The 27,116-nt window shown below is 41.6% G+C and overlaps 1 protein-coding gene across 3 annotated transcripts; it reads right to left on the reverse strand.

Moving 5' to 3' along the window:
* On the reverse strand, positions 1-26,428 carry gpcpd1 (glycerophosphocholine phosphodiesterase 1). Of its 3 annotated transcripts, none has more exons than XM_083789719.1 (21): positions 26,325-26,428; positions 25,582-25,713; positions 24,495-24,580; positions 24,152-24,242; positions 23,261-23,345; positions 20,233-20,308; positions 19,151-19,192; positions 18,726-18,849; positions 15,916-16,159; positions 15,283-15,445; positions 14,491-14,620; positions 14,294-14,348; positions 13,002-13,094; positions 11,986-12,063; positions 11,643-11,682; positions 10,874-10,932; positions 10,613-10,678; positions 9,749-9,885; positions 8,404-8,539; positions 7,868-8,028; positions 1-3,053 (listed from the first exon to the last, which is right to left on the reverse strand). In XM_083789719.1, exons 3-21 carry the CDS (start codon positions 24,541-24,543, stop codon positions 2,855-2,857), a joined length of 2,028 nt encoding a protein of 675 aa, XP_083645845.1. In that variant the 5' UTR covers positions 24,544-24,580; positions 25,582-25,713; positions 26,325-26,428; the 3' UTR covers positions 1-2,854. The 3 variants fall into 3 exon arrangements, with proteins under 3 accessions (XP_083645845.1, XP_083645844.1, XP_083645846.1); XM_083789720.1 differs by lacking the exon at positions 26,325-26,428 and adding an exon at positions 4,914-4,966 and having other exon boundaries at positions 2,913-3,053; positions 25,582-25,919; XM_083789718.1 differs by lacking the exon at positions 26,325-26,428 and having other exon boundaries at positions 25,582-25,918.
* Between the last annotated feature and the right edge of the window lie 688 nt (positions 26,429-27,116).

Genomic DNA, 27,116 nt, shown 5'->3' on the forward strand with positions numbered 1-27,116 from the left:
TTTTCTTTTTTGTAAAGGTGTTTATTTTCGTTTATTTAATTTCTTGTGTTCAGAACAGTAATATTACTGATACACTGGTTTTATACATTCTCGCTATTCATCCATATCTGAGAAGCATGCATACAAATGTTTTTACAGCTCTCAAGTGGAACACAGGCAGTATACATACATCTACAGATGTCTTTGTATGATCTACAGATGCACCATTGTAATATATATATCATGTATATGTGCATATTCCCAGATGTATATTTGACCAAAATATGATTTTGACGTACAGCAAATGGAAGTCAAATGATGGGTGTGGTGATTCTGAAAGTGCAAAGCGAGCAAAGGGTTTGTTTCAGAGAAAAGAAAACTTTTGGTCTGGTGAAATAAATTGATCGAGGTATTGTTGAAGAATAAAGCAGCAGCAGCAGCAAGAGAAATAAATGGAAAGAGTACATATAGTTCCTCATTTAAGGCTGTGAGGTACCCCATTTACCAACCCTGTTGCAGAGAAAACATTCTTCACCCACTCGCACCCACCCGTCAGATAAATGTACACGATAACCATTATTATAAAGGATTGAGTGAGTTCCTCAATCTAGGACACATTCAATCATCTGAATGACCTAATTATACATTCCCAGTGTGGTGCATGAGCATGCATTTATAGGCTGTTTTGAACAGTCCATTTGAGTCAAGTCAAGCGGTGAGACAGAATCCCTGCCTCAGATTGTAGGTCAGTAGAAGTGCTGTTTATCAAGCCACTGAAAGGTGAGCTTTCATTAATGGCAAAATGCGATGTGTCATTGTACTGGGAATCATATGATCAAGTCCCTTAAGTCCATGCTAATAAGCAGGATATTGTCGTGAACGGTTTAGTGACTTTAGTCAATTTGTTTTGCCATTAGCCGATGCTATTTCGAATACAATAAATATTAATCTTAAAAGTATTGGTTATATGCAGGAAGGAAATTACAATCCTGATGGAAACGGAAAGCAAAAATAATATTGCAGCATTAGACATCATGACATCGAGTGCCAATTAACATTAACATAAAATAAAATGGCTAAATGATTATCTTGATTATGAATTCCTTGAGTAGATTTTTTTGTATGTATGTATGATAATATGATCCTGAAACAGGCCCTCTGTTGGTCAAACGAACACATGAAAAATAAATAAAACAAATGGCACAAAATATTCATGTGGCTGCCACGATGTTGACTCTGTAATTAAATTACTTGTAACAGACTACTTGTGAGAACTGAAGCTGTAGATAACGTTTTGCTGCAGTGGACAATACCGGCTTATACAGAAAACACAAGTGAGTCACGGTTCAAAATATACAAAAATAAAATTGATATTTGAGAGACGATACATTATGAATGGTCAAAATACATCTATAAAAATTACAAACTTTCCCCAATTTGGGGGGAGTGGAGTGAACGCCGGCTCAAGTCAAGAGTCCTTGCTCTTTGGCCATGCACGGTAGAATAGGAAAAAAAGTCGAAATATTTACTAGCTCCAGCCTTAAACCATGCACTGTACACACAGTTACACACTGGCATTCCGAAGCCCGCTGTTCTGATGCGTCGCCATTCTGACTCGCTGCATTACTAACCCAATCCCTAACCGCCTAAAGCCACGTAGTCGGAATGGCGTGCGTCGGAATGCCACTCTGTCCACCTGTACACACACACATATTCGTCCTGAATTGCTTATCTTTTCACCTGAACCTCAGTGCCCTGGCCTCCAGCATGGATGTGAGGCAGTAGTTGAGTAATTAACTGAAAAAGTGTAGCTCTACAGATTATCTTTCCAGGCAGTTCTTGCGCTTGGTTAGTTGAGCTGTGCAGTGATTGCAAAAATTGTAACGACAGTGTACAGTACGTAACATGCGAATGTCACTACACTACTCGCATCCTCAAATCACAACAGGAGGCCATGGAACTTTTCTATGACATTAGATCTCTCACTCAAATATTTTTCATGATGTTTCAATTTGGTGGTGAATAACACATTGCTATACGGAACTTCTGAGCTAAACTATTCATCGTAGACGGATGAGACTGATTGCATTCGAAAGCTTTGTCTCAAGCCATTTCACTTCCCTGCATAATACATTTCGCAGATGCCACGAGAAAAATCATGTAAATCAGAAGTTTGGCTGAATGAACGGGCACCAGTAGGTTGCCTGTGTTTAAACTGTGTAGAGAAACAGAATGCTGATGGTACATAGGGAACAACATGCAACACAGCTACGCTGCTGGAATCATATCCCAGGGACCCTGCAATCATGTGGCCGTTGCTAGAGATGTTCCAATACCGCTAGCCGTTCTGATGTCAGTGTGTGTGTGTGTGCGTGCGTGCGTGTGTGTGTGTGTGTGTGTGTGTGTGTGTGTGTGTGTGTGTGCGTGCGTGCGTGCGTGCGTGTGTGTGCGTGTGTGTAACCCTGCATTGTCGTGATTTGAATTACAAATCATGGTTGTACTGTATGGCTTGGCTCAGGTACATTTGTACAACATGAACCCTTTGTACAACATGAAATAATACATACAGAGAAGGAATGCCTGTGACATTACACTCTCTGCTAGCACCACATGTGTGTTGTTTGCCTGTGTAGTATAATAAGCTATCATCCCGTTAAATGACGTGATGTCTGACCGGTGCATAGACTTGCGTGTACTCCTGATCCGGCATTTTATGCCGCATCATTTCTGGCATCGGGCATCGGAGCAACTCTATTCAACGCCAATATCCAGTCTACCATCTACTGCTATGCGCACAAAATACACAAAATAATGCATTGTCAACTGGAGAAAAAAAAAAGTGAGCGTGAAAAGGTGATGGCAGTGAGCAGAAGATTTAAGAGGAGCTGAGGCCGGAGTCGGACTCTGCGCTGCCCGCGCGTGCCTTGGAGGTAGGGCAGGGGGTGGAAGAGCAGGGGATGGTGTAGCAGGAACAGGTGCAAAGCTTCATGGTCTCCTCCGTTATCACCTCCCGTAGAGAGTGCTGCTCCTCTACTTTGAAGATGTTGGGCTGCTCTCCCAGGTCTTCACAAATCCTTTGAATAACAGGAGAGACAGAGTCAAACTTTTTGTCATGGCTTTTCAATCGTTCTCCCTTTCCGACTGTGTCAAAGCATAGAACGTTAACTGATCCCTCCTATTGCAGGGATATCGCCGTTGGTACAGTACAAAAATAAGCAAACACAACTAAGCTGACAAAATGACGTTTAGGCTAGAAAAATGACAATAACCATAATTCAGTATCGACGCAAGATGCAGCAGTACAACATCCGATAATGAATGAGTAGGCAGAAAAATGTTATGTCATCCAACTTGGTTAAATTGGTTTTGTTCCAACCGATTAAGAATCTTATCACTCGGATAAGATCCCCAATACAAATAGATAATCTACATTATCATTAGGCTGCTCAAACATGAACACTACTCCAAACGATCACAGAGGCTACAGTTGAAAAGGGCACAAACCACATTCCTTCATGCACCCAAGGTAAATAAAAGGGACACTATCACACGTCTGATGTGCATTTCATGTAATGATTGAAGCTTATTATTTGATAGAAACCACAGTATTTATGTACTGTGTATATACAACGCATTCTGAAAATGCCTTTGTTGTCTGTCTATTTCAGTAGTTCTCCTGATGCATTTGCATGCCCATACACTACAGTCTATGACCGCATTACACTAAAGTGATTTATATTTTCTTACATGAAAATCGTCATTTTACCATAAACACAATGAACAAAGTCAATGTCACAGGTCAGCCACCAAGGCTAAAGGCTTTTTACTCTTGCTACAATAATGGAGTAAACCTTCCAGCTCAATGGCATTTCAGAAACAACCAGAAGACTGCTCCGTGTTATGATTGCTAATGGAACATTATCACTAATAATAGAATAAAAGAACGAACAACAAATAGAGATAATGCAGAAGATTATGATAGTGTCCCTTTAACAACTGCAGTATGTCCAATAGCTGCAACTAGCTTTCACATTACACTAAAATAAATTCAAATGGGAGATGAGACCAATCAGATCCTCCCCAAACAAACAAAAAAGAGAAGAAAGACAAAGAACAAGTAGAACAGGTACGTGGCATGTTGGCATCCTGTTCCGATATGCAGACAAATAGCTAGAAATAGCTAGAAATATGAGGCCAAAATGCAGCTTTCTATAAGATACGGGGGGTTATTCGAGACCATCCACCCACTTAAATTAAGCAGTTAAAAGATTACACGTCGTGGTTAAGTGTCACCTCGTTGGTTAAACCACGGTGTCACACTATCCAGTTTCATCACTAAAACAAAAGAGGCGCTACTGCTAGCCTTCAGGGAAAGTGCTTCAACCCTGAGGTCAACAGGCGACCTTTTAAAAAGCAGGTCTAGTCTGACCTGTTTCCTGTTCTACTCAAGCCATTCACTCTGTACTTCTGCAAGCAGTCATCATCGCATGCATAACAAGCAGGGATAAAGAGCTTAACACATCAGTCATAGGCATGATGGCATCAACCAGCAGGAGGGGAGGGGACATGTATCGTCTTAAGAGTGTCCAAAATGATAGACAGGGCAGTTGACCAATCAAATCGCTGTTTGACATCCAACCACTGTGAGAATCTCATCAAAGAACCAACAGGGAAGCAAGCCGTCTTGACAGCAGAGTCAAAGTTTGAGACCAGCGAGAAGTCAACCATTGTGCATCATTGTCAAGGAACACTTCTCTGTTCCAGCTGAATGTTAAGCGCTGAGCTGTGGTGCTTTCAGGCAGTGGTTTTGCAGAAGGCATCAAAAGCAAAAACAAACAACCAAACAAAACACAGAAAAACAACAAAATCAACCGTAAGGCGGTGGTGAGTAAGCAAATCAATAAAGACACAACCAGGAACCAGAGAGACATTACAGGCATCTGGAGTTGAGTCAAAATATGGCAGTGGCACCACGCACTCACAAATTCTGAAAGAAAGAGGCACAGTTATGACAACAGCGTGAGGACGGTGCAACAACCTCATCTGAGACGTAGAATGTAGGTCAAACGGACAATCGGTGGCCTGACTCCCTAATCCCCATGGCCAATTCTCTGTGAGAGGGGCAGAAAAATGTAGGTCGCAGCTCACACATAAACACCGTCTCATGGTATGGGGAAGAGAGAGAGCTGAGGTGGCTGAATGAACAGCTACGGTCACACGGTCAGAGAGCAGACAAACGGCTCCTTTGAGGAAGCATCCGTTTTGCTGAGCTACCCATCCAGTGACATGCTCGGACATTAGGTAATGAATAACCCAGCTATGGCCCAACTGCGGTGGCTGTCAGTTCAGAGTTATGTAACATTACAGTTTCATTATCTACCCTCCCTGACAAGAACAGTGTTGTCGCTGTGAAACACCATTGTTGGTACTATAGAGAGAAGTATTTATGGAGACCTCTATTTTAGCCAAATGAGATGTTAACTGTAAACTGCCACGACACCAGTCCACATGCCAGCCTGTGTAGCGCGGCTTCACGGTGGCTTGTGTGGCTTCATTCACAAACTGCACACACAGTAACTCTGGCTATTGTTGTTTCAAGGTCGGATATGGAGGCCACATCATTGTACAGGGAGGCCACATCATTATGTTGCGTTCACACTGGCAGATGGAAAAGATACAAAGATACAAAGCTACACAGCGTATTTGTAAGAAAATGAATGGTAGACTGTATCTTTGCATCTGCCCATGTGAACGCAGCATAATAGACTACAAGGGCTCTAGTTTGAGGGTGGTGAACTGGAGCCAGTTGCACCACCAGTTCAAACTTAGCCTAGTTATAGCTTAAAATGGCTTTTAGTAATGCATAAAAAACATTTAAGGCATTTAAAGGGATTGTGACATTAAAAAAAAGGTTTTGGAATTGTTCTTAGGTTTTCTAAGCTCAATTGCACCCAAAAAACCTGAACTTTTAACATTCAGTAGACTTTCTGTGGTCTGGGGTTTTCTGGCTCAAACAGGTGCTCTGATTTGCCGGCAGTTTGTGATGTAAGAGCCTGCAAATCCCATATATGTCAATGGGATTTGCCAGCCGATGTCACTGTTTTCACTGTCTTGCCTGTTTTCATTGTAGCTCAAAATGCCAAAGAAAACTCCAGACCACAGAAAATCCACTGAATGTTCAAAGTTCAGGATTTTGGGGTGTAATTGAGTTCATAAAACCTAAAAGAAAAAAGAAAAAGAAAAATAAATAAAAATGAATGTCATAAAACCTTTAAGGCATAACTAGGCTAAGTTTGAACTCAGTGTGAGGGAGTGGAACAAACCTGAGATGAACTAACAAAATATCCAGTCAAGGAAGATTCCTATACACCTCTACAGATTGCACACATGATGTGCGCAGTGCTTGCGGCTTGACACAGTGGTAGCTTGAGACATTTAAGACATTTATGGCATTTATGGCATAACTAGGCTAAGTTTGAACTTTGAACTTGCTTGTGGCTTGGCACAGCGGTAGGTCAAGGACATTCTGGGTATGCTGCTAGGCAAAATACCAAAATAAACAGGGTCTTCTGTAACCGCCGAAGTAGCATATTATACAAACAATGGCCGACAAGTTTCCAAGTAAGAAATATGTCAAAATGCTTAAATTGTAAGTAGAGTAGGGGGGGGGGGGGACATCAACTTCTATAGGTTGTATGTTTCCCTCATATAATATTTATTGGATAAATAAAGTAGCCATTTTGATCACATCACTAACCTCTACAGAAAACAACTGAACTGGTATCCTCACAGCCTGTTTACACACTTCACCATAGAGCACCATTGACGATTAATTGTAATTTGAATAATTAAGATGAACAATTTAATTGTTCTTGGCACATTGAACATTGGAACGAACATTTCTGTATGCCACAGCCCTGTGTCAAACGTCTAACCACGTAATGTGTACTGCAAATAAACATTAACATACCGCCTTCAAACTAGTGCATTATCTCTATGTTGCAAGTCCTGACAATTTGTAGCTTGTTTAGTACAACACACCTTGCTATCTATCTATACATTGGCAAGATATAGAATGTGTTTTTTGGCAGGCAGACAGTCCTAACAACACACTGTGTTACTTAGGTTACTGCTTTTTGTTGTCCTAACAGGTGCGGCTTTACATACAACCAAAAGGGAGAATGCACAAAATGGCTTTGTTTCAACAAACGATATTCGGTTACGGTTAAAACAGCAGTTAAGCACAATGCTTCACCTTTGACTGTCTATAACTCTAACACAATCTAACAAATAGCATTCATCTGACCTCCAAACCTCAGCTGTAAAGGGCACCTAATAATATAAGGTTACATAATAAGGCGACCAGCTCAGTGGCCTTGTGGTTAGAGTGTCTGCCCAGAGACTGGGAGGTCGGGGTTCAATCCCCGGCCGGGTCATACCAAAGACTCTGAAAAATGGGACCCAGTGCCTCCTTGCTTAGCATCAAGGGTTGGATTGGGGGTAAGTCCCTGTCCTTGATGTACTTGTACATACATACATACATACATACTTGTGCCTCACGCTACAGAAACAGGAGATAGGCTCCTGCCCTATGGGCCTCATGGCTACAGAAACAGGAGATAGGCTCCTGCCCTATGGGCCTCATGGCTACAGAAACAGGATATAGGCTCCTGCCCTATGGGCCTCATGGCTACAGAAACAGGAGATAGGCTCCTGCCCCTATGGGCCTCATGGATCGGCAAGGCTACTTACATAATAAAATCCATAATAAGGCACCTAATAACACTGTGCTCATGTCTCCGTTAGAAATCCGACTAATCCGACGACTTAAGGTCTTACAGGCCTTGTACAAAATGTACACGTTTCTGCTTGACCTGCTTTGAGCTACCTGTCATAGATCAGCCCGTCAATCCCCTGCTCTCTCAGCATCGTCCTGGTGTCGTGGTCGTTGTTGTGCTCCCCCCAGCTGAACACCACCAGTCCTTTGGACTGGGCCTCGCGGATGTAGCTCAGGTTCTGCAAAAGCTCATCGGAGTGCGCGCTGATGCCCTGGAGGGACAGGAAAAGAAGAAGAATGAATCATAAATAATACAGCATGATGGATGAGTAGCAGCGATTTGGGCGGATGGGAGGAGCAGAGCAGCGGAATGATCAATAAGGACAGATGGGCAGCACCCATCCAATCTATATCCTTATTGATTGTGCTTCGATACGTCATGGATAAACTGCAGGTCAGGAGTCTGTTTGCTTTATCTGTGAACTCTCTGTCACCCCCATAGAATCAATACAAACGGGTTGGAATTCTAAACTGGTGGTATTCGCTTGTCAGGCAGCAGATTTCAGTATGCTGCCAATGGGTGTAAAATTGCACACGGACTGTCAAAAAGAGAGACGAATTGCTCCGTTAGCACCAGTACCGCTTACCAAGATGTCCTCGCTCTGTGCAAAGCTCATGGCGATCTGGGTAGTTTGGCAGCGGATGTCCATCATCTCGGGATAGAGGTCTGTGATACCCTGGGTCAGGAAGAGGATGGGGTATTTGTTCTGCTTCTGACGCACCCTAAGGGAGAAGAGGACAGGACCTCAATTATCATAACAGAGTTGACCCAAGAATGGGCACACAGTCAAATGACTAAATGAATTATCATAACAGAGTTGACCCAAGAATGGGCACACAGTCAAATGACTGAATGAATTATCATAACAGAGTTGACCCAAGAATGGGCACACAGTCAAATGACTAAATGAATTATCATAACAGAGTTGACCCAAGGCTGGGCACACAGTCAAATGACTGAATGAACGTATGAAACAACAAAACATCTTAGATGTTCATTGGTTCTTAGATTTGGAGAAGCCATGCCAACCGGTAACCAACAGGAAGGTGTATCTCAGCTGTGTGCTGGGGACTGGAGAGTTGTTAACACCTAAGGTGGTCACCAAATACTAAACCCTAAAGTGCTGAATGCACTTTAGGGTTTAGTATTTGGCGACTCCCAGTCTCCCACAAAGGGTCTGCAGAGTCAGCAAAACCTTCCTTCTGGGAAGTGATGATCACAGTGAGCAGCAGCACCGTGAAAAAGAACATCCGTGTAAACTGACCAGGGCATGAACATGCTCTGTTCTCTAGGCATGTAACGATATATCGTATACAAATCCTCATATCGTGATACGCATCGTACCTATGCATCGTAGCGTGAGTTGAGTGTATCGTTACATGCCTACACCATAATGTGATGGTAGCCCAAAGCGCTTACATGGTGCAGATATCATCATCATATCATCTTACATGGTTTTGTAAGGTTTTGCTGACTCTGCAGACCCTTTGTGGCAGATATCATCATCATATCATCTTACATGGTGCAGATATCACATTCATATTATCATATCATCTTACATGGTACAGATATCATCATCATCATATCATCATGGAACGCACTCCCCTCCCACGTCAAATTGGCCCCCTCCATTGAGACCTTTAAATCTCGCCTAAAGACCCACCTCTTTACCTTGGCTTATAACCCCACTTGAGTTCCTTCGGTCCTTGTATATGTTTTGTCTCACTGTGATGCTGTTGTTTTCTGTTGTTTTTCTGTAATGTGTCTCAGTTGTTGTCACTGTTTGTACTTTGTTTTCTCGCTGTTGTTTTTCTGTGTGGTAGCTTTAGTGCACTTGTTTTTATTTTTCTCCTGTACAGCACTTTGTCAACTCTGAGTTTTAAAACGTGCTATATAAATAAAGTGGATTGGACTGGATCATATCGTCTTACATGGTGCAGATGTCCGGGTCGAAGCAAGAGAAAACAATGCGTCTCTTGCCCGCTTTCTGCAGGACGCATGACAAGATGACATCCAGGAAACTGTTCATGTTGAAGTAGGACGACAGATTGCCGTCCCACGACTCATCCTGTCAATAAACAAAAAGGTAACACCTAGTGAGTAAGCATAGCTTAAAAACGAGATGATGCATCTGGAGGAGTTCATCCTCTAATTACATTTTGAAATAAAAATGAAAGGACACAAGTAAAAATAAATTCACAATTAACACATGTAGTAGCAGTATATATTGGGTTTTGTAATGGTGAATTTTAGAATGCCAACTACAGTGCCAGATATATGCATTATTGTGTATTTATCTTCCTTCCATTAAGTCTCTTTGCTCACCAACGTGCTCAGTCTAATTCACGCAGCTGTCAATCTAACAGCTGACTTGACTCCTCCACGCTGTCAGCAAAGGTATACTTATTTATGTGTCGCCCTTATGTTTAGCGCAGATCCGTATATGGACAGTTAGTATTTGCATCTCTGTTAAGACAAGACTATAAGGACTGTCTGAGAATGGGGTTGGGGGGGCTTGCGCCCGGAGGGGCTGGTGGAACAGGCAAGGAGGCCTGTTCCTCACTCTGTATGTTGTTACTCTGCTCAATCTTCTAAATAAATTCTCAATACTCCACCCTGAAGAACTTTGTCATTCCTTTATCTTTGGAAGATTATTTAATCTACAACAGTTTCTAGATAATGCAGTACTGGGACTGTCAAATACTTGATCGCAACACATTAAAATTACATTCTACAATAGTGAAATAGTGGTAAAAACACACTAATCGTCATTGAATTGACTCTCAAGAACTGACCTTCATTTGGCAGATCCACTTGAGTTCAATGTTGAAGCCAACATGCTCAGGAACAGCTTCGAAGATCTAGAGAACAGAAATGTAATAATAATACGGTGTTTATTACCGGGAATAGAACCAGTCTGAGGAATTATTACATTACGAATGTACACGTCTCTCAGATCATTTAATGGTCGTTGTGAGAGCAAAAGCAACGCGTGATGCATAACTAATTTACTTAAGTAGCGTGCAGCCACCTGTCGCCATGAAGCAGTTATTTACCTGAGAGAGCGAGGGGAAGGGCTGATGTTCATCAACTTCTTCTTCGTCATCCAGCAAATCTGAAGGACAAACAGTTGGTTCACAGAGACTTTAAGTCAGGGGTGCCCGCTCTTTTTTATACATGAGAGCTACTTTCAAAATGAACAGCTCAACAAGATCTACTCACTGAAAACATTATAATACAATTATTACAATACAATACAATTGCTGAAATATGGCTTTGGAATAGCGCGGCGCTGGCATTATATTTAAGACAAAGGCACTTGGAATGGGAAAAGGGAGAAATGGAATAGGTAGAGTTTTTTTTGCATTTCATTTGTAATATAGGCCCCCCGACATTTGTGCGCAACAACACTCTTGAAAACAAAGTATTGCAGGCAGATGCCAAAAATTGTTTTTATATTTAAATAAATGTAATATTCTTTAGGGGCATGTCATGTGATCTACCTGCACAGCCTTTGTGATGTACTGGTAGATCGCAATCTACCTTTTGTCAACACACGTGATAAAGTCCATGCTGCTTTATTGTGATGTAAGCAATGGCTGAAGATTGCCATCTTTCATCAGAACAAAAGGCCTGGATTCGAGCCATTCTTTTGATCCTACAAAGCCCACGGCTCGAAGACCCTGCTGCAACAGCGGTGCAATGGCTTATTATAATGCTTAATTTATACTCCGTTGTATGACGGTGGCGATCAGAAAAGTGCCACCGCCATACAATTATGTATGAATCAGAAATGAGAATCTAATCTAATTAACAGTTGTGTACCTTTGGGATCGTTCACTTTGATGGCAGTGGCATGGACCAGCTGGAAAGCAAATCAACAAATCATCAATCAATACCTTAGAGCTAATGTTTTGTACACATTTCTTTTCTTAAGCCGAAAGGTAAATCATCAATCAATACCTTGGAGCTAATGTTTTGTATACATTTATTTTCTTAAGCCGAAAGGTGTGCCCTGCCTGGGATTCGAACCCAGGTCTCTAATGCATGAAACAACATTTCTACCAGTGAAGTACTAGATAGAGGATCTAGACTAGATTGGGTTTTTCTACTTACTGTATGTTAAGTAGAAAAGGTGTTATCACAATACAATTATTCATTCAATCACCTTCAAAAGTTGCAGCTGGTCAAAGGTCAGGTCTCTCACTGGCACCTCAATCAGCTCCAGAGAAGTCTTGGAGTTTTTCTGTCACATAAATGGAAACGATAAGGCTGGGGTTTGCCACAGACACAAGTTACACAAAAACAAGTAAAACAAGTAATACTATCTTGTGGTTTCATGGGAAATATTTCTAGACATCAGTCATGTCAAAACTTGACTATTGTAACTCCCTCCTTACGCCACGTAAGCCTCTCCAATTGATCCAAAATGCCTCAGCTCGCTTGGTCTTCAACCAGCCAAACTCCATTTTAATGTTTATCTTAGAGCCTGGCAGATGGAGAGCTGGGATGTACATGGTTCTGGATAAATTAAATTGTGTGTACTGGTGCAGAGTCAAGGGTGGTGTCATCGATAAACCTCTCAATGCCTTGACATTCAATTAATCTTCTTAGGGGAGACTGTTCCCAGGCCCATTTCTGAGGCTATGTTCCTAGAGGCAGCCCAAATCTGATTTCTGGTGTGACATTACCCAATGTTGCCAATGTTTATGCTGTTAACACGGCAAACCAATGTAGACAGGTCTACGACATCCGATCGCACAAATGTAATCTGATCGCTTGAAAATAACAGTGTGCACAGTCAATCTGCTAAGGATGACGTAACGTCGAACTAACCATTACGTCATTCTCCCTTCTTTATCCCATTCTGACCGGGCACCCATTTTGGTGTCGGCATCACGTCATGCTTTAGCTATTGAAAAATAGCAGATCTACAAGCTCATATCGCGCCACCGAGTGGCGCGATACGAGCTTGTAGGTCTGCTATTTTTTGAAAAACCGAAGAGCGACTGACATTTCTAGAATCTGATCTCAGGTCAGAATGGGTTCATCAGACCAGTGTGTGTCCGTGTGGAAACCTCGTATGAATCTGATCTCAGGTCAGAATGGGTTATAGTGCGTACAAAAAAAAGATCAGATTTCAGATTTGCAGTCTGAACAAAGCCTGAAGTCCATGAATGCTACCTTTCTGGTGGAGATACAGCAGGTCAGATCATGGTAAACGATGGGGACGGAATCCTTGGAGAGGTGAACGTCAAACTCCACATAGGCAGCACCCTGCAGGAACACAAATACAACATCACAACCACAGAAACAAAGGAATGGCATGGGGGTGGGTTGATTGATTGATTGATTTCCTATATGCGTGTCACATGGGTTTAGGAGACCAGAAGTAGGACGTGATCCTCTGAATTCCACACAAGTGACCATGTGGGCACAGATTAAAGTAAAACTTGGACCCATTCTTCACAAGCCACATATTGTGTTCCGAGCATGCTATGTTTCAGACAGACATATTGTCTTTGTTCGAGACCTGGCTGTGTGACCGTACCCACTTGGGCGATTTGGTACGATTGATAAGGCAAAGCATCCAAGACCACATTCAACCTGGTGTCCCTATTTTAGGCAAATATCCTTAAATTATTACTTTTTCCTCTTTTAACTGGTGGACGCAAGAGCCAACTGCCGACCCGGATCTACTTCGTACTAGTGTGTTGCACGCTGGGCGCCCATCTTAGATGCTAAATAATTAGCGTCAATGCTAGCAAGCTAAAATGAGTCCATACTTGCTCTAGAAAATGCCAATGTTCCAATCGAGATCACCGGATAATCAGAAAAGACCTCCGGACATTGCACGTTTTGAAAATAATAATAATAATCAGCGATCCGGTTTGATATCAATAATAAAGCTTATGTGACGTAACGTTCCACCAATAGCGGTTGCCAGTTGGATTCTAATTGGCGGAACGTTCCGTCACGAGCAGTTAATTTGTTAAGGGCCGCTAGCCCCTCCAACGTCTGGCTTTCACATTGCCAACATGTGGCAGCCAAGTCTATGGACTTTTAATATTTGTCTTATTCATGCCCCCTGTGACGTCATGTGGCAGCCACAGTGAGTGCCCCTCACTTCACACAAGCCCATTTACAAAGCTTGCTATGTGCATAGATCGGCTATTTTCACTGCGTGACAAAATCATCCACAAGTAGTTAACTTACATGGTTGGCAGCGCGTTGGTGCCCATTCTGAACGGGTTATGCTTTAGCTATTGAAAAATAGCAGATCTACAAGCTCATATCGCGCCACCGAGTGGCGCGATACGAGCTTGTAGGTCTGCTATTTTTGAAAAATCGAAGAGCGACTGACATTTTTAGAATCTGATCTCAGGTCAGAATGGGTTCATCAGACCAGTGTGTGTCCGGCGGAAACCTCGTATGAATCTGATCTCAGGTCAGAATGGGTTAAGTGGTTAACTTACATGGTTGGCAGCGCTCTGGAATGAGGATATGGTGTTCTCCCTGACTTTGTGGTGCCTGTAAAAAACAGAAATCGAACAATACACGTACATGAATATAACAACATACTGTATATCAGGTAATAAGCACAGTGTGTGTGTGTGTGTGTGTGTGTGTGTGTGTGTGTGTGTGTGTGTGCCTTTGTGTGTTCATGCTTTACTTGGCTGCGTGTGTGCTGCCAGCTCCTCTGTGGCCAACATCCAAGGCACTCCTCTTTTTCCAGTATTTAGTGAAGGAGGCACTCATGTCACACTGAAGGCGCTGGATGGGCCTTATCACCAGATAGTCCACTGGAAGGAAAACAAGAAGTGAGCACGTTATCCCCCGCTTTGAATGCTATCAACCCATAATCACCAGTAGGTTTACTCATCAAGAACATGCAATGGAGCAAGTAGGCTCTACTGGAGTTTATGGCTGCGATTAAGACTCATGGAAGTGAAATTGCTGCCGCCGAAGCGAAAACATTAAAGTTAGAGGTTAGGGTACTTATGTAGACGGTTAAGACAGAGGTTAGCTTTAGGGTTAGATTTAGGGTTAGTAATAGTCGGACAATGGCTGACAACAACAACAACAACAACAACAACAACGTCTCTGCTCCAGTAGAGCCTACTGGCTCCATTGAATGAGCTCGATAAGTAACCTTAATGGTTGATATGGGTTGATAACACTCGAATCCGCTAATGTTATTCGATTGATTGCTTCATACATAGGCATCCTTTTAATACAGGCTGGGTGGGTCACTTTTTTTTCACCTGCAGCCAGATAATAGCAGTCAATGTGTCTGAACTCTACCTCACCAATTGTTAGTGGTGGTCACTGGTCAGTATTAAATCATGTCTCTAAACTGTCCAACATTGATAGTTACTAGTTAGTGATCAATACACCTGAACTGTCCTACTGTACATTGATCGTTAGGTGATCAATGCATCTGAACTGTCCTGCAAAACGTCACCTCTGACTTTCCCGATGGTCTGTCTGGAATTTCGGCCCATGATGGGAAGCGTTGCTACTCCAATGTCCTTGCCACTCTCTAGGAAGGTGGAGGAGAGGAGAATGGCTATACCCACATGACCTGGGTGGGTGTCCCCCTGGACGACATGTTCACCCATGTCCTCCTGAAGACAGACATCAGATTAGCGCAATGTTGAACATACATCTGCCCAGATAAATTAGATGAAGTCTTATATTTGGTCTAGGATGCATGAATTTGGGGCTCTTCAGCATTAGACTAGTGGAAACTGTAGACAATTTAACCCATTCTGACCTGAGATCAGATTCTAAAAATGTCTTCTACATCCTGACAGTTTTCTGAAAAAGCTATGTTTCTATGTCAAGTCGTTCTTCGATCTTTCAAAAATAGCAGACCTACAAGCTCGTAGCGCGGCACTCGGTGGCGCGCTATGAGCTTGTAGATCTGCTATTTTAAAATAGCTAAAGCATAACATAGTGCTAACACCAAAAGGGGTTCCCACTTAAAATGGGTTAAGAGAGAGATACAACATAGATCTCCAGCTGGAATTGAACCGGGGGCATTGTTATGTTTTGGGGTAATTACGGACACTTGTAAATCAGATAAAGTCATTACCTCAAAGAACTCGAAAGTGAGCTCCAGGTTGTCTGGGTTCATGGTGTGGATGCTGTACTCCATCCACTGGAAAGGCTCTAGGGCATATCCGCACTCAGGCTGGAAGTGCCGCGACTTGTAGCCGTCCTTACTGATCATGCTGGTCTGTAGAGTGGTGGACATTTTGTGCCAGGACGGAGGGTGGATCAGCTCCTCTTCGTCATCTTCCCCTTCCTCCTCGAAGCCCTCCCACTGTAGCCTAATCCTGGGAAGGAAAAGCAAATAAAAACGACTTTAAGGTCACTCCACACCAAGAAGACTTTTCCAGACTAGTCAAAGCTGTCTAAAACTGTCAGATTCCAACAGACTGGCATTTTTTTAATCAGCACAAAAAAGTCTGCCGACGAAACATTATTTTCCCCGATGCAGAAAGCAGCCACCAGCACTGGTTTGCACTGTTGCCAGTTCTGCTAATTATAAGCGATTTTGGGCTAGTTTTCCTGTAACAAGCACCTCTCTCTCTCTGTCACAATGTCAAAATAGCACTTTTTAAAACCTATTGCACTCCACTTTATACAGCTCACTTGTGGTGCCGATACAGCAAAGCAAAAATGAAAAAACTTCAGGTGGCATATAATGATGCTTTTCGAATATTCCTGAGACTCCCAAGATGGACCAGTGCAAGTGAAATGTTTGTGACCAGTAATGTACCCACCTTTCATGCTGTACTGAGGAATTTTATGTTTAGATTCATGTGTAGACTGAGGGAATCAAAGAATGTACTAATTATGGCCTTAACAGGGATCACCCAGAGTGACACAGTCTTCTCCTCATGTTTCTGGAAACACTGGAGGCAATGGTTATATGTTTTTAATTGACAAGGACTGCCTGGAGTGAAAATAGCCTGATAAATAGGCTATCTCTGTGTTGTTGTTTTGTATTTACTGTCATGTTTTTCCCTGTTGTTTTGTTTGTATATGGACCCATTGTGTCTGAAATAAAGTTTTCAATCAATTCAATCAATCTCTGTCCGTAACACAATATAAATATAATATAATATATAGCAGGCCTACCTATAATATATGACCAGTCGCTTCCCATCTATCTGTGACTGTGTGCAACTCTTGTGCACGCCTGCTCAATCTCAGCAGCTGGTTGGGTGAATGTCTTATTTGTGTGATCTCAATGCAAATATTGCTGGTTTAGCGGGACTAAACGAGACTTATTTATTAGACTGGTGACTACACCAGTAGTCAGCCCTGGACATGACTTGCAGACTAGAAGTCCACTCTACAGTGGAGAAATGTATCCCCCTCATCACTACAACATAGATAAGCAGATCACACATTACATTGGCTTGATACAATTTGTTGCTAGTATCGTGCAATGAATAAAATCAAGCCCTTAACAGTCATGATTTCATTTTTTTTCATTAGCTATCAATTAAAATATTTTCTTACATTTGATGTTTAATTTCAATATTTTTATTAGCTATCGATTCAAATATTTTCTTACATTTGATGTTTAATTTCAATCTTTTTATTAGCTATCGATTCAAATATTTTCTTACATTTGATGGACTTTTGAAATACTGTATTATTTAAACATATTTTAATACATCTAAGACATTTTATTTATGTTTTAAAACATTTTCCCATGGACCACCTGCAGGCCTATTATGCCATGGACCACTAGTAGTCCGTGGACCATCTGTTAAGAAATGCATAGCATTAGCAAGTGTTATGAATATGAAAGCACTAAGCTCAGCCCATATACCCTGGGTTAGGAAATGCATAGCATTAGCAAGTGTTATGAATATGAAAGCACTAAGCTTAGCCCATATACCCTCCCAACACAACAGTGGACCCTAGCTTGATTCTTAGTCAGGGTGGTGGTCCCTGGTTCACAATCAGTTGAAAACCCCTGATCTAGATTAACGTATGCGTAAACTAAGGCACCAGTACTTGTTTCAGATGTTAGGTATATGTATTTATGACATTTGAGAAATATTTTGTGTTGCTATAACACATTTTACAAGCAAAAACAGCAGCTCAATATTTTCGTTTTTTGGTTATATACATTTCTGGCTTGTGACAAAATACTGCAGGATATTATGAGTAGAACTTTTAACCCAAAGTCCAGAAGGGTATTATCTATGAAAAAATGCATTGAATGTGTAGTGCCCATGACACGGGAACGGAACTGAACTGAACTGAACGAAAAGGGACCTCACAATATGGCCTAAATTGTAAATTGTAAGATGTTTCAAGATCAGATATTTCAACTTCTTCCACTAGAGAAACTGACCTTTGAAAGGCATAACCGTGGGACTGATATTCCACAACCTTTGGTCTCCGCCGTTTTCTCAATTGGACAATAGACCTACTGAATCCAGTCATTAGTATACTATTTTCAGACTACAGCCACAGTTTTATTTTTGTCTATAGCTTTGAGTGTTTGTGTAAACACAAACATTGTGTAAACACAAACATTGAAGACAAAAGTGTGTATACACAAACATTGAAGACAAAAGTGTGTATACACAAACATTGAAGACAAAAGTGAGGACGCAAATTGTGATTGACCAGAAGGAGATTATGTATGATGATAAGAGCGCCCCTCCCTTCACAGTTCACACGGGTGTGATTTGTTTTTTTCTTACTATTTTTTTCTCATGGAGTGCGACACCATTTAGGCTGTTCATTACCGAAGATGTCCGGGAGCATTTAAGTCCAAAGGAACTGCAGTTATGCTCCATTACAACAGTCTCATGTCCCTTTTCAGCGGGGACCTTCAGAGAGTGGTGGTGTTGAATTCCATCCCCAGCTTACCTGAATCGAGACTTCTTGAATTTCTTCTTGGTGATGGATACTGGAGACTTCTTGGAATTGTGCAGACGTAGACGAATCTCTGTCTGACATGTCAGCCACCCAGAGTCTATACACTCTACACCATCTGCAGGGAGGGCGGAGTACAGGGAGGGAAGGCTTGGTGAGAACTAAGACACCCAATAGCTCCCATGAGCTCTACCCATCTATCTGGCCACACTGACGAGAATAAGAAAGGACAGGCTAGAACATTGACCATGAAACCTCATGGTCAAGCTTAAAAAGGTCATTGGTATGGTATTCAAGCTCCTAGACCTAGAGCACGTAATGTGCTGCTTAGAATTGATAACTTATGGAGCATTAGTCAAGAGAGTGGTTGTTCAGTGACTCATACTATAAATGACGGTGGAGTGTATTCTTCAACTTACTGTGAACACCAAACTGGCCATCATCGACATACAAGAGTGCATCTGCAAGGAGGAAAAAATATATTAGAATACTTTTAGTAGACACTTAAACAACCACTAAAACTTGTGGGTCTGAATTAGTTGCCATCAGTTTTAGTGGTTGATGGCATTTCTTTAAGCTTCACTCATTGAATTCTGAACGATCAACCTACTACAACACTCTGGTGAAGTTACTTAAGGAGTGGTTAATAACACTATTCAGACTCAAAAGCAAGCTCCTTTCCATAGAGCTCATTAACGAGTCTACTAATTGCAACAGGTTTGAATTCTCAAAGAAAAGAAAAGCATCTGCTGGCAGATGACAACTATAATACAAGTCGTAAGACACAAGAATTTGCTAGAAGGGGGTAAAAACTAAAGAAAAAAGGGGATGGGGTGACAGGGTCCAGGGTGAGGGGGGACAACACACAGGGTAGGGGACATGTCTACACAGTACACAGCATGAGATTTTTTTTTCCTATCAAGCTGTGTTTCTAAAAAACCTTTGTCAGAGGGAGTCCTAAACACAATAGTGTTCACCAGAGGAATCCGCCTGTATTTACAATAGTGTTTCCTCTATGACTCTAGATTGTTCCAGCTTTAACAACAAAGCCAACCCCACCACCCCGAGCAAAAGCACACCTCGCCAAAGCTTCCATTTCCATGAAACGCGGCAGTTAGGATGTACAATGTAGAGTACGCCCTAAACAAAGAAGTTGCCCTTAAGCCGGATTTATGCTGAGCTGCATAGCCGATCTACAAGCTCAGAACGCGTTGTGAGCTTGTAGATCAGTTATGTTCGGTGTGCGACACCATGCTCAATGAAGTATATATCAAGCACTTTAAAGAAGTAAAAGAACTGATGTAAGCTCAGATGTGCCTATTCCCCAAAAATAAACTTTGCCATCAGCGGGGCGCGGTGAGCAAAATCTGACCCTGAATCAGTGGTTTATGCGCAACATCGATGCACAGCTGCTGAGAGAGAATGAGTGCTCTACAAGGGAAGGCGGTATCTGCAACGTTATCAAACCCAACAATATCATTGTCTTTTTCGTGTGCTGTACCTGTGGGGCGCAGAGTGCGCGGTTGCTGATGGGTCTCCCACTTATTGACTATCACTTGACAGGGACCACCAGTACTCTGCAATTCCAATATTTATATATTCATATATATTCATTATACACGTATTCATTCATTATAGACATGTGACAAATTAAAGGAAAAACCGGATTAAATGAGTGGAGAAACATAACAAATGGAGATGCTTCCATCCACACGTGTACTGCATGATACACAGCCCATCTGTGGCATATTATGTATACAAATTCTGATCAAGATGTTAAGAGGAACGGATCTAAGTGACTGAAAGAGGGTTTATTATTGTAGCAGATGGCAGGAGCTTCAGTCACAAAGACTGCGCAACTGGCTAGTATTTCCATAGTAACAGCGACTAAAGTTACATCTGCATTTCGAATCTACGGGAGAAAGACATCGGTCAATGCAGGATGTGATCAGTCAGATTGTGTCAGCAGGAACAGTTTGTCGACGGAGAGGGATGTTACAGTTGGGTTGCAGTACACAAAGCCTGTTACAAAGAGACAAACATAAATGTGTATGTTCATCAGTGGTGCAAACCCCATAGGCACTGGTCTACAGAGATGTGTAAAGGAAAGTCATATGGACAGATCGGTCATCCGTCACCTTATTCTCCAATCTCCACAGGTGGGTGAGTGCCTGTGTTGTGTACACGCTACACAGGCATGAACACTTGAATGGTGAGGGCTCTATATGCTGGGGTCATGACAGGGGGGGGGGGGGGGCAATTTGCATGGAATGACAAAGTCATTCTGAGTGATCACCCTTATCTTATGATTAAACATTTAATATCCTGACGATTCCCATCAGGGACATGACGACTGACTGAATGATTTTTACAAATGATTATGAAAATGATCTGAATCATATGCTATAGCTATGGCCTTCGCAGTCACCAGATCTCAACCCAATTGATCGAGGTGTTACAATACAATTCCCAAATTTGGTGTTTTGATGATGGTGTCTGACTGGTGTCTATCCTTCCAGTTAAGAAACTGTGCCACGGTACAATGAAGCTGATCTGGCGGGTTTGTGGTCGCCCACACTTTGTTGGTTTTTCCTTTAATTTGTCACCCATCTGTATTAATTGTTGATGAGACTGTACAAGTATATTCATTCATATACTCAGGGTTCATAGACTGTTAATAGACAGTGAAAATATCCACCATTATACTCATTGTTGGTAAACTGTACATATCATATTCATTGGTGATTGATTTACTATATTGCGATAGATGTATTCATTGTATCTGGAGTCAGGGTGAGAAATGAATTAAGAATGAACAAGTGGTATTGGCAACAATCCCCCACCTCAGCTAGGCTTATAACCACAGGTTGAAACCTGGAAAGCGAATTTGTTAGTTACAATCACAGATAAAATTGGAATCATAGCTTCAATTACATTCTATGTTGCCCTTTATACAAGGTGAAACACATTGATTAACAAACTTTATTAATTTTTCATCCAACATATACCGTAGGTCTGTGGTTCAACAACCTCAGGGCCTGGACTATATGACTGTGAACCACTGAGTATCTTTTGAGTGAATGAATAATGGGTTTGGCACTTTGGCCTTTATCATTGCTACTAAGCCCTTACACCCCAAAAAAAAAAAAAGAAGAATAAAAATCCCCAAAAGCACAAATGGAACCTAATGCCTGATTTATATTTTGTTATATGACGTGTCGCATGAGGAAATTAGCCAATCTACAACTTCACATCTTGTAGATCGGATATTTTCAGCACATTTTCAGCACCGACAGAGACAGAGTATGGATTAAGCTTTAGCTAGCGTCCGTTCAGCTTTTAAAAGTAGGCCCGTGCCGTGCGATGACATGGGAACAGTACAGGCTTTAGACTTTAGGCTTAAAGTGGTTATTCTCAGAAAAGGGAGAAAAAAAGAAACTGGTTCAAACATGTGCATGGAAGCAAAAAGTACTGCTTCCTTATCTGTCAGCTCCACCCATGGATGAGAGAAAACGAACCAAGAACCAGACGTAAGCAATGTCACCATGTCCTCGAGGCAACAACAACATTCGAGGAAAACGGTAGCTGTTACCGGTCTGCCTGCCAAGTTTCCTCTTATCACTCTCGCTCTTAAGTCGCGTCATATCTCTCTACCCCTTTATTTCCCCAAGAAGACATTCTACTCCTGGCATGTTGGTTATGCAAGTGAGTATTCTTGCTGTAGCCTCTGGTACACATGGGAGAAGCTCACATGCTATGATTGAGCAGGCCAGCTGGCAGCCAGCCCAGGGTAATGCATTCTATAGAATGACATAGGTTCACTCCCAGGAAGGACAAACACAAATGTGGGGAACGCGACGCAAAGACCATGTGAACTAGGGCTGGGCAACTTATTATAATATCAATATCCTCCCGATACGAGAATAGATGTCGTCTGGGATTTTGGATATTGTAATATCACGGTAATATCATATGGCAAAGTTGTTTCCTGTTTTTAAAGGATTTATTACAGTAGTAATGTACGGTAATTTTCTGAACATACTGTATGTTCTAGCTGTTCAATTATTTGCCTTTATTGCCCACTTAGTTATTATATTGGCATTATTGATGATGATTTATCAAAAAAGCTCATTGTGTAAGTATTTTGTGAAAGCACCAATAGCTTTCCCCCCAATATCAATAGAAGATATTTGGTCAAACTTTTGTGATATTTGATTTTGTACATATCGCCCAGCCCTAATAGGAGAGCAAAGCGACCTAAAACTTTTCTTTAATACAGTATAATATGCAAATCTTCCATGGCAATAAAACAACCATAACAACAGTGTACAAAACCAACAGTAGAGTAACACCTGCTCATCCTCGTCTTGCTAATGAGCTGAAAAGGAACATTCACAATCGACACACAAAGTACAGTACAAATGAGGGAGTGTCTTCAACAGCTCCACAAAATACCATTAGATAATGATATTAACTTGGGGGGAGGGGTTGTGTGAGCTAGGTTGTGTGACACTACACATTTTGCTCACCTTTGATGCCAGGAAGAAACCTTTGAAATAACGGTAATTTGACCCGGCTCCCCTGGGAACAGTGATAGTTTTACTCCACGTGGCGCTGTTAGAGGAAACAACCAACATTTTGTAAATGAGAGCCAGAATGGGTCACTGATCTTGTCCTGTATGGATTTCATTCTGAACAAATACCAACAGTACAGAACACACACAGATTACTAAAAAAAAGTTTTTAGTTTGGGGAAAGAATTTAAAACTCATATCGGAGGCATGACATTTATATTCAAGATAACTGTTTTGTGTGTCACAGCAGATTTCTTTCTTTCTTTGACAAACACTTTTGCGGAATTACAGTACATTTCAAGCACAACTCAAATGGTAAACATGGTAGTATCTCAAAATTGGTAATTGTACCCGAGAGGTTCACTTAAACACTCTAATCGCCCGGGGTTATTTAATCCATTAAATCAGAGCGGCCAGCGTTTTATAGCAGAGGAGCACATTTAGCGACGGACCAGGTGCTATCCCGGATGTAGCTTGATGTAGCCAAAACACTCCTGACAAAAATGGTAATAATAATAATTCTAACACGACTAGCGACGGGACCGCGATGGGCCGTCTAACACATAATCTTTGCTTAGAATTGGACGGAATGATTTATATCAAGAGTTATTCACGTTTTAAGATTTCCGGTCTCGTCGGCTAAAATGGGGGGGGAACATTTTCGATGACGTCCCACCGGAAAACAACATTGAATGTTGCGCAACAGCCTGTGGAACGATGCGATCGGTTTTGATATCAATAATCTCTGTGCTTTTTATCAATCTCCGTCCTGAGCGCTGGGTGTTACTAATTAATTGAACGGAGAACTTCGTCCTTGCCGCTCGGGGTGTTGTATGTTTCACTTACCCTGTATCACCAACAGGCTGCAAAGGCACAGCTCTCGCATGGCACCAGCTACCAAGGGCTTCAGAGCTACCCACCACAGCTATCACCTCACCTACAAAAGTCCACAAGTATGTATGTTTTTAAATGCTTTGTTTCCTAATGAAAGGTATACTGTTTCCTTGTTTTGTTTTATGTTTTTTATGTGGGGACTGCGGATGAAAATTAGCATTTTTTTTTCTTCTAAATCTGGTGTATTTACATTGCATTTATGTAATGGCCATTAATATGCATTGTCCCGTCTAGATAAAAGTAAAGTTGCTTGCGGCAAAGGATAAACTGTCTGTTATTTTTAAAATGTTCATACCTGGTGAAGTGTCTCCTCTCACAACTAGAGTCACTTGACAGGTTTCCATAATGATGTTTTTCAGGCAAATGTATGGTTCAAACCAGCTGTGGGAGGAAAGCATTCCAATGTCAACTCTCATGAACTTAAAGGAGAATTCCATACTAAAAGGCTTTCTTACCTTTCTTTGTAGTTGTTACGTCCCCACCAAAGAGGTCCAGGTGTTATTTTGTGCAAAAGCTCCTTATTGGCTATTTCCCCTACCATAAGCCCTAAATGAATTGCATTGAATTGAATGGAAATTGAATGGGGCTATGGGGTGTTGTGCTAATTTGCTTATTTCCATCGCTCAAAATTATAATTTCTTTGTATATATCCTCTCTTCATAATGTAAATAATATCCCAAGCGGCACACTTTACTACTTCTTTCGATGGAAATAAGCGAATTAGCATAACACCCCATAGCCCCATTCAATGCAATGCAATTCATTGAGGGCTTATGGTAGGGAAAATAGCCAATAAGGAGTTTTTGCACAAAAAAACACCTGGACCTCTTTGGTGGGGACTTAACGACTACAAAGAAAGGTAAGAAAGATAAGAAAGCATTCTAGCATGGAATTCTCCTTTAAATCCCTATTGCAATAATGACTTGGAATTGCATCAACATGCAGCAGCTGTATAGTTGTGTGTGGCAAAAGGTTATTGTCAACAACTTTGTTTAAATGTTCATTTACGTTATAACTGCTTTTACTAGGACCAAATGGTGATGATGCGCAAAAACACCAAACTTTATATCTGTCTGTGTGGTAATAATAATACAGTACAATACTATAAACTCACAAAAGTGTTTGCCATTTACAGCATAATCAGGCATGACATTTACATGATTATAGGCAATATGTAATCAAGTCCAAGACAACGTTTTTGTCTGTCACAATTAACTAATATCCTTTTTAGGCCTACATGTATTTGGAATAGGCTTGCTAAAGCATTGGCAGATGGTGTAGACATTTTTTTTTGCACGTTGAGATTACATATAAAACGTGATAGTCAGATATTACACATTTATAGCTTTATATTTCTCGAGTTGAGATGAACATCTATTTACCTCTGTATCTTTCGGAGGTGGCTGAGGCTCTGCTGGCTCAGGCTTTATGATCCTGTTGGCAGGCAACAACAGTCGGAGTGGAAACAACGCTCACTGGTCGCTCCCCCAACAACACCACCAGCCATTGTTGTCCTGCGGTTAGTTAAAGAGTCATTTTCATTACTGAAGTTGTTATCACGACGATATATAATAACGTCACGTTTTAACATCAACGTCTAGCCGATGCGGACCCTCCGAAATAATTCTCCCCGACAACAGAGCAGCGACGACGGCCCTCGACGATGCGATGGCCGTTATTATGCTGTAGTTCGACGTGTGGTTCATACCGCCCTGTGCCGGATCGGATAAAGGCGTGCTAACGTTACACCGAAAGCGCTGACCTCTATATTACTGTTACTTCAGGGGGGAGGGTATCGCTGTTACATGCGATGACTGTTGACATTATAGTTGGACTTGGTTCCAGTGTGGGCGGCACGACAGCAGTAACAATAAACGCCCCGGGAACACCAGCTTATCAGATTGGTGCTAAATTGCCAATGCACTAATAACATTTATTTGGTGTTTTGAGAAATAAGTATGAAAAACAACACTGGAGTAACATAATTCAATAGGCCACCCATCTCAGTCTAACACCTTGTGTTTCGCTAGCGAACTGCTGCAGTCGTCAGAGAGAAATTATGTACATGTCTGCGGAATGATAATACAACATGGTGATAAACAGAAAGTGGACAGATAAACGTTACCTCAATGGTCCATCGGTTTCGGCTGATTGGGCTGAAGAAATATTCATATTTTGTTTTGACATTCGCAGGCTTGCTTGAAGTGAACCCCCACAGTGGGAGGAGCGTGGGAGGGAGTGTGTGTTGTTGACATCGGACGTCATGATGGTGGTTGGTTCTCCCAGAATTTAGAACGAAAATAGCCGTTTATTACAATACTAGGAATTCATCATCTCCTGACCATTGGATCTTGTGCACTTTTAATTCATTGCTGTTGAAAAAGTAGCGAGAATGTTTGAGAAATGGATGATAGAATGATAGGGGATGTTGAAGTTCTTCAATATAATATATGTTTGTTTGTTTGTTTATTTAAGGGAAATAAACATCAAGTGGTTAAACAGGAAAACCTACAATCTTTATAGATTTGAATTCAAAATAGAGAATTCATAAAAAAAGACCACTTTTTAAGAATGTCCCAGTGACCTACAAATGTGTGTTTTACAGTTGAGTTATGATATGTTACATAAGTCCATTTCAGTGTAACATGTGTTGGTCCCATGGTTCTGCCACGTGTCAGCAGATTATGTTCTGTCTCATCAGTGAAAGCAGAAAGAGCCGCCACGTCATGTGCCTCTGGGCCAGGCTCAAGTGACCTCTCCAGTGTCCCCTAGCCCAGACACTAAACTAGCTTGACTAAAGCTTGATTTAATGATGGCATGATCAGTCAAACAAACTACAAAGTGAGATTAATTTTCTTCAGCAGACTGTCACTGACTATTGACTAACAACTAACAATAATTCCTCTCACGTGGGCTT

This window comes from Protomyctophum parallelum, assembly GCF_964188405.1.
Source record: "Protomyctophum parallelum genome assembly, chromosome: 19".
NCBI lineage: Eukaryota > Metazoa > Chordata > Actinopteri > Myctophiformes > Myctophidae > Protomyctophum > Protomyctophum parallelum.

Bases quoted from the DNA above. Each gene is read 5' to 3' on its own strand.
- gpcpd1 (XM_083789719.1), bottom strand. From the start codon at position 24,543: ATGGAAACCTGTCAAGTGACTCTAGTTGTGAGAGGAGACACTTCACCA. The intron at 20,309-23,260 runs GTGAGCAAAATG...TTGGAATTGCAG, and splicing joins GTTTCTTCCTGGCATCAAAG to AGTACTGGTGGTCCCTGTCA. The intron at 12,064-13,001 runs GTAGCATTCATG...TTTATGTGACAG, and splicing joins GCTGTATCTCCACCAGAAAG to AAAAACTCCAAGACTTCTCT.